This window comes from Podarcis pityusensis (assembly GCF_964106645.2).
Source record: "Podarcis pityusensis genome assembly, chromosome: Z".
In the NCBI taxonomy this organism is placed as follows: domain Eukaryota; kingdom Metazoa; phylum Chordata; class Lepidosauria; order Squamata; family Lacertidae; genus Podarcis; species Podarcis pityusensis.
The window spans coordinates 26150002-26163435 of record NC_138044.1 but is presented as its reverse complement, the minus strand read 5'-3'; the positions used below and the strand labels follow the sequence as shown (position 1 = coordinate 26163435).

Below are 13434 nucleotides of genomic sequence, written 5' to 3'. Positions count from 1 at the left end.
CAATACCATAATATGAAGAAGTTCTGACTCTAGATTATTTGTACCTGATATTGAAATATTCCTCACCTATTGGTGGTTGGAGCAGGTGTTGCAAATAGGTCAACAGCTGCAGCATTGGTGTTTACACTCTTCCCTGATAAAGTGCTTGGAGAGGCAGATGTAGAAGTTGAATTTGACACCACAGAAATCTCTCTCAATCGCTGTTCCTAAAAGAGTTGTGCAAGATAATTCAAATTTTACATTATGCGAGTTTTTCAGAATGCAAGTACACCAACAATGAAACTTAACTACCTTGCGAAGTTAACCCACATCTCCATTCTACAGAGTGTTATGATGTAATCCAGCCATATTCCACTGTCAGGAAAATCAGTGAGACTGTCCTGTTCATGAGTTAAGGCCATGATCCAGCCAAAGCTAATCACTTTCAAATCACATTGATTTCATGAAGAATTTGGTTGGCTCTTTCCACACCAAGCTCAGTGAGATGTGGAAATGCTCAACTTTGGCTTGATCTGTGGATCCAAGATTTTTAAAATAGGTCAGAGATTTGATGCTGTGATCAAAATGAAAACTAAGGCTGCAGCATATGGTCAATTCCCAAACACTCAAAGCACTCTTTCTCACTTACACACACACACACACACACACCTCTCACTTTAACAAGACACAGAGCCAAGTTACTTCTTACAGGGGTATATGAAGTGCAGCTGCCAAACTAGCTTACACTTTTTCTGACTCCACATGTCCAACAAAACCAGAAGCAGTACCTTCAGTGCTTGAAGTCTAGCTTGCTCCTCCTCCAATGCCTGCTGTTTCTCTCTTTCGTCCATTTTAGTGAAGGACATTCCTGTGTTGGCAAGTGTAGAAACTGCACTGGATAGGGTGCTTGCTCTGAAATTTTAAAGGAAAAGGACCACATATTTAAGATCTTTGAACTTGAAGGAAGCTTCAGGCATCACCTAGATAGTTCATGAGTAAGGGGGAAACAGGACAGAATTCAGAACACTACAACTTCAGTCTTCTCCAAATTAACCTGGCAAAGAATGATAGAAGGGCATAGCATCTGGGATCCTATATACACTTACCTGAACTGAGAGGGACTTAAATCCAAGTAAATGAGTGGGAAACATGATATCTCAAAGTATCCATGTTTACCATGCTTTTTATGCACTTAAACTGGATAACAAAATACAACAAATTACAATAAAATAAGCACAACATATTACAGTTGTTACAACAGGCAGAAAAATTATTAGATAATCCACTGAGACCATCAGCATTCTCAAGTGGTCCATGGTCATTTGGGAACCACTGGTTTAGAGTATACTTCGCAATGAAAAATGATCTGTTTTGTCTGGAAATCCAAAGTAAATCCAAATAAAGATTTTTAGAGTGCTTACAAGAGATAAGACAGATCTCAAAGGGAGGATAATTCCACACGTATGAGGCAGCTACCAAGATGGCCATATGTATGTAGACAGTACTAAGTCATTTAGGTGGAGAACTAAGGAATTCACCAGGTTCTTTTTGTGTTTTTTTCAGGGAGTGGGGGGGGGGGAGAATTATTTTTCCCATTTCAGCCATAATTCCACCTACCCACTCTTAAAGGCAGATGATAGCAGCAGGTGCTTTGGGCTAATTATACAATTCAATAAATCTTCTGTGCAACTTTAACAGCCTGCTTTGCATTATTGCTTTGGTGTTATCACCCACTTTTGCCCTTACTATTTGAGAAGAAACAATTCTGCTACATTACATTGAAGTCATAAAAAATAAGACTATAAAAGAGATGGGAACATTCTATACTTCAACACTCCAATATGCCAATAATCAATACTCTGGTTGCAGTCTACCTGCCTATTTATTACCTGCTAGCAGCTGAAACCTCCTTTGTCTTCTTCCCTTCCAGTGAAGCCAGATGCTGCTCCAAAGCTTCAAGCAGACTGCTGGGAGCCTAAAGTGAAAATTCTTATCAAATGTATGCAGGATTGCAAACTACTACTTCTTCTTCTTTACATTTTTCCACTCCAAATACAAAAGAAATCACTTTTATGTAAGGTACCTTCATAGAGAGGAGAGAGCCTCAAAGCCTCCACATCTACTTTCCACCATAATCTCATAACTGAGCGAAATGAACAGTGGCTGCCTTACATCAGGTCAGACAACTTGCCAGTAAGACCCAGCATTGCTGATTCTGACTGGAAACAGCTTGGCAGGACCAAAGGCAGAAATCTTTTCCACTATCTCCTACACGGTCCTTTTTATTTTGAGCTTCCAAGGACTAAATCTGGGTCCTTCTGCAGGCAAAACATTGCTCTTTCTGTGAGCAAGGTTGTTGTTTTTTGTTTTTTTTATTTAGGCAGGAGGCTTGTTATAACATTTCTGTCACCATCTTCCAGATGAGTTGTTTTCAGGAACTATTCCAGAGAACCGTAGGAGCACCTCAGCAATACCAGTTCTTGAAGTGAAATCGGTTAGCCCTGACAATTCCACAGTGAAGTTTTCAGTTTATTATGCTGCTATGCTTGAGTCTACACTGGAGTGAAACGTTCCTTACATTTACAGTGGTACCTCGGGTTACATACGCTTCAGGTTACATATGCTTCAGGTTACACACTCCGCTAACCCAGAAATAGTGCTTCAGGTTTAGAACATTGCTTCAGGATGAGAACAGAAATCGTGCTCCGGCGGCGTGGCAGCAGCAGGAGGCCCCATTAGCTAAAGTGGTGCTTCAGGTTAAGAACAGTTTCAGGTTAAGAACAGACCTCCGGAACAAATTAAGTACTTAACCCGAGGTACCACTGTACTTGTAAAAAAGATTCATCAGCACACAGTTCATTAACTTCTACAGTAGACAAAATGATCAGAAACAAGAGCACAGGATGTGCACAACTGAAGAATGCTGAATTCATTTTAAAACGGCTCAGCTCCATAAGCTACCTGAGTGTCATTTTGTTTTACTAGATGCTCACACACAAGTAAATGGAGTGGATTGCATTTCTCCAAAATATGGCACATACAGTATTTACAAAAAAAAATGGCTGTTCTGCAAGGGCTCAAACTAAGCCTCCCAAAGTAAAAGAAAACAACTATTATGCCACGGTAATAGTTCTAAAGAGCTAACTTGCAAAAGTTGTTCCAAAGGCATTAGACAATGTATTAATGAAGATTCCTGTATTGTGCACCACTGTAGCTTTGATTCACAAGGGGTGCCATGTTAACTGCTTGAAAGAGAGTAGGTAAATCAATTCAACATCTCCTGGATGCATACTAAGGCTGGATGCACACTAAGGTGATTGCACTTCATTCCCACTGAAATAAATCACTGAAGCTTACCCAAAGACTGGGGTGATCTGCATTGATTTCACGGTGTCTGCTCTTAACACTGGATATCTCCTATTGTTTTTCTTTGTCCATGTTTGCATTAAAAACAAAAAACAAAAACCTCCCCACGCTTCTGTAGCCTTCATTATTCAGCAGGGCTCCACACAAACACAATAGTCCTAGTTTTGCTCCCAGTTTGTCAGATTAAGATTCAACATGTACAGAAGTCTGAAGCCATTACTTCAGTGGGGTATTAATGGTGTGACCCAAAAAAATGTGGGGACACACACACAACATTTTAAAGAAGGGACCCACTTCAGGGGCATGCAGTCAAAAGGAGTACCTTGCCTTTACTAGGCACCCAAGTCATTAGAACAGTCAAGAAGCCAGAAGGGCTGACAAAGCAACTGACACATTGTGGGGGCTGTCTCATTGGATTGGCAAGACAGAAACAGACAGGATTTAAGCAACTGTAGAGGCAACAATAAAAATAAGGGGACAGAGGGGTGACATGCGCAAGTAGGTACAAAAGGCAATGCCTATTTGGGACAAGAAAAGAAATAGAAGAGCATAGCATGGTGCCAGCAAATGGAAAGATCCACGAAGATTAAGAGGGATCTACGGAACCACTTGATGCAGTGTTGTAACATCAACAGCATGTGAACTACTGTATCAGATTCTGAGCTGGCTAGCAAGAATTTTTCACTTTGTAGAGCTGTCCTACAGGAATTAATTCTGTACACCCCCCATTGTGTGAACACGTGGGGCTATTTTACATTGAATCAGACTGTTGTTTTGTTTAGCCCAGTGTTTAGCTCTCTAACCTCTTTAAGTTAAATTCTTGCCTAACTTTGCTAACTGTATCCTATAACTAGAGATCCTGGAGATTGAATCTTGGGCCATTTTCAGATAAAGTTTGCTCTGCCACTGAGCTATAGGCCTCATCAAGTCTTTGGAGCTGTGGCTGCAACTTCTGAATAATATGCCTGGTGTATGAGCACCAGCAAACCTCATAGAATAAACTATATCGTTTCCATAACCAGCAGTTTATACCTATGTCAGCACCCAAAATACAACTTTAGAGGCCTCCATTTTCTACTTTTTATTTGAGCATCCAGCTCCCTCCCTGGCTTTCAATTACATTTTTAAAAAAAATCTCTGAAACACACAGGAACATTGGAAGCTGCTTTATACCAAGTCAGACTGTTTGACTATGTTGCCCAATATTGTCTACTCTGATGAGCACAGGCTCTCCAGGTTCCCAGGCAGAGAGATTTTACTGATTTTTGATTTTTTTTAAAAAGGATATTGAGCCAAGCATATGCTCTTCCGTTGTGCTATGGTCCCCTCCTGAGCAAGGTTCCCCTCCTGAGCAAGGGGAGGGGAAAGCTGTTCAGCAAGTGAAGTAGTTGTACTGCCCCACTTGCTCAGTTTGTGGAAATTGCTGATTAAAACAAAGCACTAGGTTTAGGTATCCTACCCCATGTGTTTTAAGGGCGGTGTTGTTGTTTATAAATAAATCCTCAAAATTTCTAGTAATAATATTCTCCAAAACAGCACAGGAAAAACAAAAGCATTACTTGTTACTGAGCACATTACCTATATGAAGCAAAACAGGTTACAGGAAAAATGGAATGTATTTCCATATATAGTATATATGGAAGAAAATGAATTCTCAGAATGTATAGAATGGAACACTAACTATTAAAATCACAAAAGGACACAGGACTTGGGGGTTAAATTAATATGAAATGTACACTGACCTGAGTAAGATCTGGAATGTCACCCTGATCAATTCCAACTTGCTGGGTTCACAAAAAAGGGAAAAAAATGTACATTACTACATGCAGTGGCAATGAAAAGAAAGAACTGTGGATCTGAATGTCTACATAAAAGCTAAGGGAACAGGGAGGACATGGAGAGCTTTCTGAACTGGTACAACTTTAAATGCAACTTCTAAGCTAAATTTCATATGGAGATCCTGAAAGGTATTTCTTAAGATTTTATGTATTTCAGTTACCAGAAATAGTAATAAATAGCTTGTCAGAACTTTGGAGAGAAAAAAATACTCAATAGATAGTTTTTAGAAAACCACAACCTTTGTTCAGCAGGCATTTCTTAGTTGATAAAAATGAACAGAAACAGAGCTTTCAAAATATACCCTTAAATGTACATAGTTTAAGTGATGTTTACATTCAGCAACATACAAAACTTGCAAGAAATTGTGATCATAAGCACTTATTACTGTACCAGTCCAGAGAGCTAAATGAAATACTACTAATGCTACTGGATTTATTTACCTCTGCCACTTTGAGGAATTCTGACAATTTGGTCATTCTGGCTAAGAATTTTTTGTAAATATCCAGACCTTCTTTGCACTGGTTCTTCTTCATATCAAAATATTTTTCTGAAGCATGAAATTCAAAGAAAAAATTGTGTGTAAATAAAAGAACAGTAACATAATATTATTATTAATAAGGTGGTATGTTAGACTTAAAAAGGCTAGGTTTGATGCTTTACTATTTGAAGATGTCACTAACTGATTTCAACTTTATTTAACAGCAGTTTTAGCCAAGACCATAAAATGAATCCACCAATAACAGTTAAGTTTATTCAACAAGTGCCCTTCACAGGAACTTCACTGACAGAAGCAGGGATTGCAAAGCCTGAAGAAGAACTGAAGGTCAGCTGAAAAGATATATCTGCAGCTGAGGATGAATACACTGATCAAAATATATTGCTAGTGTGAGTCTCAGAAGAGGCCTACAATCTTCTGGTTTACTGCACACACATTAAATTTGTTTGAATTTAGAATACTGTAGGAACCTAATTAGTAAGCCAATCATATTCAAACACTGACAAACAAGCTTCCATATCTTCCAAACAATCAGAACATCAATCAAAGCCTTAACTACACTGAAAATAATAAAAAACATATATAAAGCACTTTCTGAGCATAAGCATGCACTCTTGCTGTCATCACACCCAAGAACTTTTACATATTACCATGGCCATCACTGGAGCATAAAATGAGAGCACACACACACAAAAGCTTTAAGTGTTTTTGCCAAGTTGCTCCAGCCACCACTACCCTTTAAAATCAGATAAACACAACAAAAGAAAATACAATAGAGACCAGCTATTGAATTCTACAGGGTGAAATGAGTCTTCCCTAGACATTGGCTTAGCCTGAAGTTAGACTGAAGTGTTAAGCTATGTCTATGAACACTTCAGCTGCCTAGTAGTTTAAAAATAAAATAAATTTCTGGCACACTAGAATTATGTGTACTGTTATAAGAAGGAGTGCAACAGAAGAGATAATAGGCAGGACTATTAAGGTGTTGCTCATCAGTTAGCTATGTGCACATGTTTAAGAGAAACTATTTGAACATGGTGTAAGTATAAAAGTAGTGAATGGGCTGGCTTGCATGTCTTGGTAAGCCAAAGCAAGAAATTAACCGTGGATTGTTGCAAATGAGCAACATTGCTCAACTGCTCCCACTTCACTCTGCCCTGCCTGGAGCCAGGAGAAACAAACGAGGAGACTTGGCTTACTATGATGTGTGAATCAGCAAAATTTAGGATTATTATGTGCAAGTTCAATGAGGGGGGAAGGAAAGAGGGAGAGAAGGGAGAGAGAAACACATGGGAAAGAACACAAGGGAGTGAAGGGAGAAATGAACATGGAAGATATTACAAACAAAACCACATCTGCATATTTATACAGGTCTCCACTGGTAAATGTTTAAACAATTGTTGTGTGTTGTTTCACATACCTAACAAGTTAATGATCCCCTCATTATAGGCTGCAAAAAGTCTAATGGAATCTTTAAAGAGGAGCATGAAAGCAGCATTTATTACACCATTTGTTAGTTCATTTGGGTTTGCCTGCGTAAAAAGCAAAGAGATTTTTTAAGTCAAATTACCAGAAAGTGAAATCACAACACATATTTCACCCTCCATAAAGCTTATCATGAATTGTAGTAATAAATAACAGCTACAGTGCTTACATCAAAATCGAGAAGTGCATCTAGTTGATTCTGAATAATTGGGAGTGTTTTCAGAAGTTTTTCAGTATTCATTGTTCTCATCACACCATCAATCCTTCAAAATAAAATAGAAAATAAACCAAACAGATACAATCGTTGAACACACTATTATGGTATCCGATGTCAGCACTACAGATTATATCAAACAAAGAAGACTCTACTGCTGCCCATTGAAATCAGTGGGACTTTTGAATAAAATACGTAGAATAGTATTTTCCAAAGTTCTGCATTAAATTATTACATATAAAATACTTTAAAGAATATTCTGATCTCCCAAAAGGTTCAAACTTATACCTAAAAGTTTATGCAAGCTGTTGCAACAGTGCCACTGAACATTTTATGTGCTGTCAGATTCAATGCTCCAAAAGTTGCATTTTTCTATCACTGCATACTTCAAATTTCACATCAGAGCATGTTTTTTTTGCACAAATTTCCAAACTCTGTTTTGACAATTCTGTTTTCTCAAACACTTTGATGCCCATCCAGTCACTAGAAGAGCATAAAAATAAATGGAATTCTTACCCTCTTTTCATTTTGGTGAAATCAACTGCTACAAGTCTGTAAGAAAGTGCTTTTTCATTCAAGTATCTGCTGTATCGTCTGATGAAGGTAGACATATCATAGCCTGGAAATGAAATGCTATTCAATTAGACTTTTCATTCTTCCAGTACTCTTATCACTTTTTACTCAGTGTGAATTATGCTCCAAAAGTTCCTTGGGGACCTTCTTCACACATTTGCCATTATTACACACATTTGAAACTAGTAGTATAGTGATCATGCTTCCAGCACTGATAAGTTGGTATAGTTTCTCTGAATGTTGCCTCATGAAATTAATAAAAACCAACACTTTCTGAACCAGTGAGACTCTCTAACAGTCTTAATTGAAAAATAAGTTTATGTGTGGTTAACACAAGTTTATGTGGTTCACACAAGATTTTATAAAAGTTTTGTATTTCACCAATAAACTAATATTTTAACAATTTCCACCATCAGAAAGCCATTTTACCATGGTTGATAAAAATTATTTTTAAATTTAGATTCTTTATTTCTGAGGTACACTATAATTGAAACAACAACAACAAACTGGTTTAAAAGGAAATCAAAATTATATACATGTTAAAGTCTACACTTATCTCTTCAAAATAGAATGAACATCTATCAAAAAGAAACATAATTCATGTAAGAGAACCAGGGGGAAGGTTATCTAGCATCTGGGGGTAACCATTATTTTCGATTTGTTCTCTCTTCCAGAGACACATAAATCACATACTGTTCTGATTCAGTTTAGAGGCTTCAAAATTCATGGGTATGGTGCCAGAAGTGGCTGCCAGGGCCAAGATGCAAAGGATCTGCTGGGCTTGCATCAAGTCCCATTACATTCAAACTAGGGAATTCTGGCCGGCACACGTTGGTTTGAAAACCAAGTTGAGATCATAAGCCATGGTTTATGAAGCCTCAAACAACTGTCTAAACCAGGTTGCTATATCCCAGTGGGTGTTCTGCCCCTGGGACAAACAAGTCACCAGAGATGACACGATCCAGGAGTGGGCAATTCTATGTATCATAAGGATTACAGAATCCCCCATAAGTAACCTCGGAGTCAAACAACAAACAACACAAATTCTGCAGTGTGTTATTTCTCAGGTTTTGAATATTTAGAACTCTACTAAGCAGCCAAAAAGATTGTAGATTTACATTTTAACTAATGGAGAAACAACAGTGATATCCGCATGCAACACTAAACCATGACTATTTCAGCTATGACCATCCATGTGTGCCTGGTTTCCATCTCCCAAAAGCCCCAAGCAATATGGCCAATGGTCAGGGGTAATTGGATGTGCAATCCAACAACACCTGGAGAGCTACAGGTGTTTAACTAATTGTGGTCTGTTTGAATATTCAAACCCATCCTGAGAACTAATGATGTTTTGCTTGTTTCTGACAAGCTAGGGTTTGAATGCCAATGTGTGCTAACTGTAGTTTCTTGTTGTTTCAAAACCTGGCATCCTGACTAACTCCCAGTTTGTTTTAGTGTTGAATTCTGGCCACTTACTTGGCAACAGAGGTGCAAGGCAAGGGTGGCTGTAAAAAGAAACTGCTCCCAAGATTAAGCAACTCTCAGCTGCCACTTTCCGAATCTTACCCTCTATCCACACACTTTGAATGGCAGGAGGTTTCCTCCCTGTCCTATTCCTTCCCAACAAGTTCCCCCTTTCATGCCTGCCTATTTTGCTTTGAAGTAATTTCAATTTCACATCCTTCTCCTTGAGCATGTGTTAAAAACACAGCTTAGAATTGGCAGCTAACACGCATCAATGGTGAATGTCTCCTTCTGCCTCCTTCCTTCCATAAAGGTTTGGAAATTCATGGAGACAAGAGTGAAAGGTGTTTCTAAATTCCCTAGAGCAGTTCATTGGGCCATGGGATAAGTATTCACATGCCCCTTCTCTCATAAGGCACATTTCCTGGAGCTTAATAAAATAATAATAAAGGAGAGGGCTTGCAGGGTTAAGAAAAGATCCAATCCAGGCAAGCACTGAATGCATTGTGGAAGGGAGGTAAACTTCATGGTGCACTGAGAGCAATCAAAGCACTCGGAGGAGAGTTCCTCTGTCCTGCTGCTGATGTTGGTTGATGATATAGTGAGGCTGTAACACTTTATAGCACCATAGAGTCATGTGGGATATCAAGCTGTGTTGGCTGAAATACAAATCCTGGCTAATGCAACAAACCATGGTTTAGTGGTACATGCAAACAAGGCCAATATTTTACCCAGTAAGTATCAACCCTTGCTTTCTGGAAAATCCTGGATGCTTACAAAACTGATCCTATCCATGTTTACTTGGAAGTAAGTCCAACTTTCCTCCAACAAGACTTACAGATAAATAAATATACTTGGATAATAGCCTCAGCCTACAGATAAGTTATCTTACTTAGTAACCATGACAATGTACAGAGAGCCAGTCAGAAATATGCATCTTATTCCTAAGCAGATATACCGTATTTTTCCCTCTATAGGACGCACTTTTTCCCCTTCAAAAATGAAGGGGAAATGTGTGTGCATCCTATGGAGCGAAGACGCCATAGCCCTGCGACCCTCGCCCGGCTGGAGAGGTGACGCGCGGCTATGGAAGGAGCCTCTATAGCCACGCGTCACCTCTCCAGCTGGGAGAGCACGCGCAGGGCAAAAGAAGCCATAGCCCCACGACCCTCTCCCGGCTGGAGAGGTGACGCGCGGCTATGGCAGGAGCCTCTTTAGCCACGCGTCACCTCTCCAGCTGGGAGAGCGCGCGCGGGGCTAAAGAAGCCATAGCCCCGCGACCCTCTCCCGGCTGGAGAGGTGACGCGCGGCTATGGCAGCAGCCTCTCCGCTGCGCCTTTCCACTGCTCCCTGACCTGCTCTTTGGGGCTGATGGTGGGCTTCCCCCGCCAGCCCCAAAGAGCAGGTCGAAAGGAACCTGAAGCCTGGAGAGCGAGAGGGGTCGGTGCACAGGCTTCCAAGGTAGCCGCCTGAACACACCTTAAACAGCACCTTGTTTTAGAGCGGGAAAACAAGAGGGGGAAAATTCTCCCCCTCTCTGCGCAGCACCTCCTGCCGCTTCGCTGAAGGGGCGCTGGGCAGAGAGGGGGAGAATTTTTTTTTCTTGTTCTCCCCCCTCTAAAACAAGGTGCGTCCTATTGTCCGGTGCGTCCTATGGTGCGAAAAATACGGTAATTCTGAGGTGAATGTCAGGTTCATGATGAAATTTTATGCAATTATAGCTAGCATAAATGCTCATATTAATTTGATTTATTTGTTTCCCAATACAAAACATATCACAAATATTCTAAGGCTACACTCCTAGATACTTACTTTGTTGTGAAGTTTACTAAAGTCAGTGGGACTTCCATACTTACAAATCCTGGACTGGACTACTGGTCTACTAGAGCCAATGAATGAAACTGCAGAATACACCTGGATGCAAACTTCAATAAATAAAAGAGCATGCCTCTCCAATACAATTTGGATGCATTCATGGGTTTATTTAAGATGACTGAATTTCTAACATTCCTTTAGCCCATAGAAGTTACTGTGCAAATTGCAATCTGCCTCAGAATAGAAAAGTAAAAAATTCTTACCCTGCATGGCACTTTTATCCAGATAGTTGTTGAGATTAAACAGGGTATTTCGAGATGCCAAGTATTGGATAAAACGCTGTTTGAGAAAGAATTAGATTCCAGATTACTTCATTTATTTTTTTCCCATAGACATAACTGTGTTAGAGAAACTAGTTTCTACGCAGCTGTATAAGGCATATCTAAAAGCAGGAGGGGAATCTAATACTAAGACAAGCAAATTAGATCTACTATCAAGCCTGATTTTTTCAATCACTGCTCGGGAGAGCCAGAATTGGAACTGAGTTATGCAACAAGGGCCAATGTGTAACACAACTGACAGCCACCATGTTGTGCAAACTCTGATGTGAAGAAAGGATAACGGCAGCAGAACTTGTTACACATTACACCTTTGCATAAAATTCATTTATGTGTGGCCCACATCACAGCAGGGTTATGAAAAGATACAAACATGGTTCTGAGGTTATTCTTTAGCGACACACATGCAAACTCTCCAACTACATGGAATAAGGAAATGAAGCTAGTATAAACTACAGACAAATACATTCTCCTCCTCCCCTATTGCCAACCCCTTCAACGCTCATCACATTTACAGCAAGATGACATGACTAAGGAACTATTCACTCATTCACTCATTGTCCCTTGGGATTGTTCCAGCCGTGAGATAGAGAATGCACCCTGCTCCCTCTTACCACTGACAGGAGTTATCAACCATACTTGGGAGGTCTGTGCTTATTTGATTGCTGCATCTCCCCAATCCCATGAGACTGAATCCACTAGAAAGCAAGTTATACCCTGTAATTTCAAGGAAATTCAGTTTTTCAAATTGAAGTGGGATCTACTCAAGCACTTCTTTTTTTATTGCGAGAAGAAATTTAGGGGAGTTGATTGGAGCAAATGAGACCAAGGCCTGATCCTGATTCCACCATGAATAGAATTTCAAGGGCTAAGTAATGAATGAAAAAATTCTCCAAAAACAGTTCCTATACAATTCTGTGAAGAGTGAGATGGTTGTAGAAAAGCTTATTGTTCAAATTCACCCCAATGTGTGTAGGTATATATGTGTTATAATGAGATGTGTATTAAATTCATTTCCGATTCAGACTTCTGTAGGAATATTTCTAATCTAGCCAAATGCAACCTGACACATAGTTTCCACAACTGCTAGATACAGAACAGAGTTCCTGCACCTTTGAGTATATGTATAAATTTTTCCTACAGAAATGAAAAGCTATACCAGCAGTGCAATGCTGACAATTCATTCATTTAATACAGTCACTAATTTAGTAATTTGAGTATTTTAAAGGCGGCGGCAGGGGGGGTATTGCTAAGCTCAGGCTTTCATTACTTGCTTACTAATAGGTGAGGCAACAGGATAGGAAATTAAGATTGGTATTTTTTAATTGTTCTCTCTCACCATCATTTCAGAGATCACCAGCACTTCACATCTGAATGTTTTCCTACCATTAAACACAATGTTCTATGGCAAATTGACTACTGTCTTACCTCATTTCCATACATCATGAGGTGGTGTGTTGTAATTAGAGCTTTGAACACTACTACCCAGCTACTGTTTGCTGTCCTCTCAAAAAGTGTGTCTGCCAGCTGTGGAATATTCACATTCATCTCATTTGTGCACTGAATAAGATCTAAAATATAAGAAAACAAGATAATTTACTTAAAACAAATATGGAGAAATGTGACAAAAACAGCAGGGCAAATGTTTTTATTTAGTGCCTTAAGTATTTTGCAGGTGTTATACGTAAATGGGAAATACACTTATGAAGCCTCTCATTAGGAATCTGGCCTACAAGCAATCTGGTTGCCAGTCCATTCTTTCCTCATTCCCTAACCTCACCTTCTCCAGGTTTCTGCCATTTCTTCTTTAACAATAACTATGCACTCCAGGGGTACGGGGGGAGAGAGAAACTGCCTTAAACAAA

The 13434-nt window shown here is 39.5% G+C and overlaps 1 protein-coding gene across 2 annotated transcripts in view; it reads right to left on the bottom strand.

Annotated features, from left to right (window-relative positions):
* The window catches only part of LOC308468824 (phosphatidylinositol-binding clathrin assembly protein-like), a 54592-nt gene that overhangs the window by 21906 nt on the left and 19252 nt on the right, over window positions 1-13434 (bottom strand). For both annotated transcript variants that reach the window (XM_080991287.1, XM_080991286.1), the window contains exons 2-11: window positions 12998-13140; window positions 11495-11570; window positions 7896-7998; window positions 7335-7428; window positions 7101-7212; window positions 5625-5731; window positions 5088-5129; window positions 1869-1954; window positions 768-891; window positions 67-206 (exon numbers count right to left, since the gene is read on the bottom strand). In XM_080991287.1, the coding sequence (XP_080847413.1) occupies window positions 67-206; window positions 768-891; window positions 1869-1954; window positions 5088-5129; window positions 5625-5731; window positions 7101-7212; window positions 7335-7428; window positions 7896-7998; window positions 11495-11570; window positions 12998-13140 (1027 nt within the window). The remainder of the gene's footprint in view (window positions 1-66; window positions 207-767; window positions 892-1868; window positions 1955-5087; window positions 5130-5624; window positions 5732-7100; window positions 7213-7334; window positions 7429-7895; window positions 7999-11494; window positions 11571-12997; window positions 13141-13434) is intronic.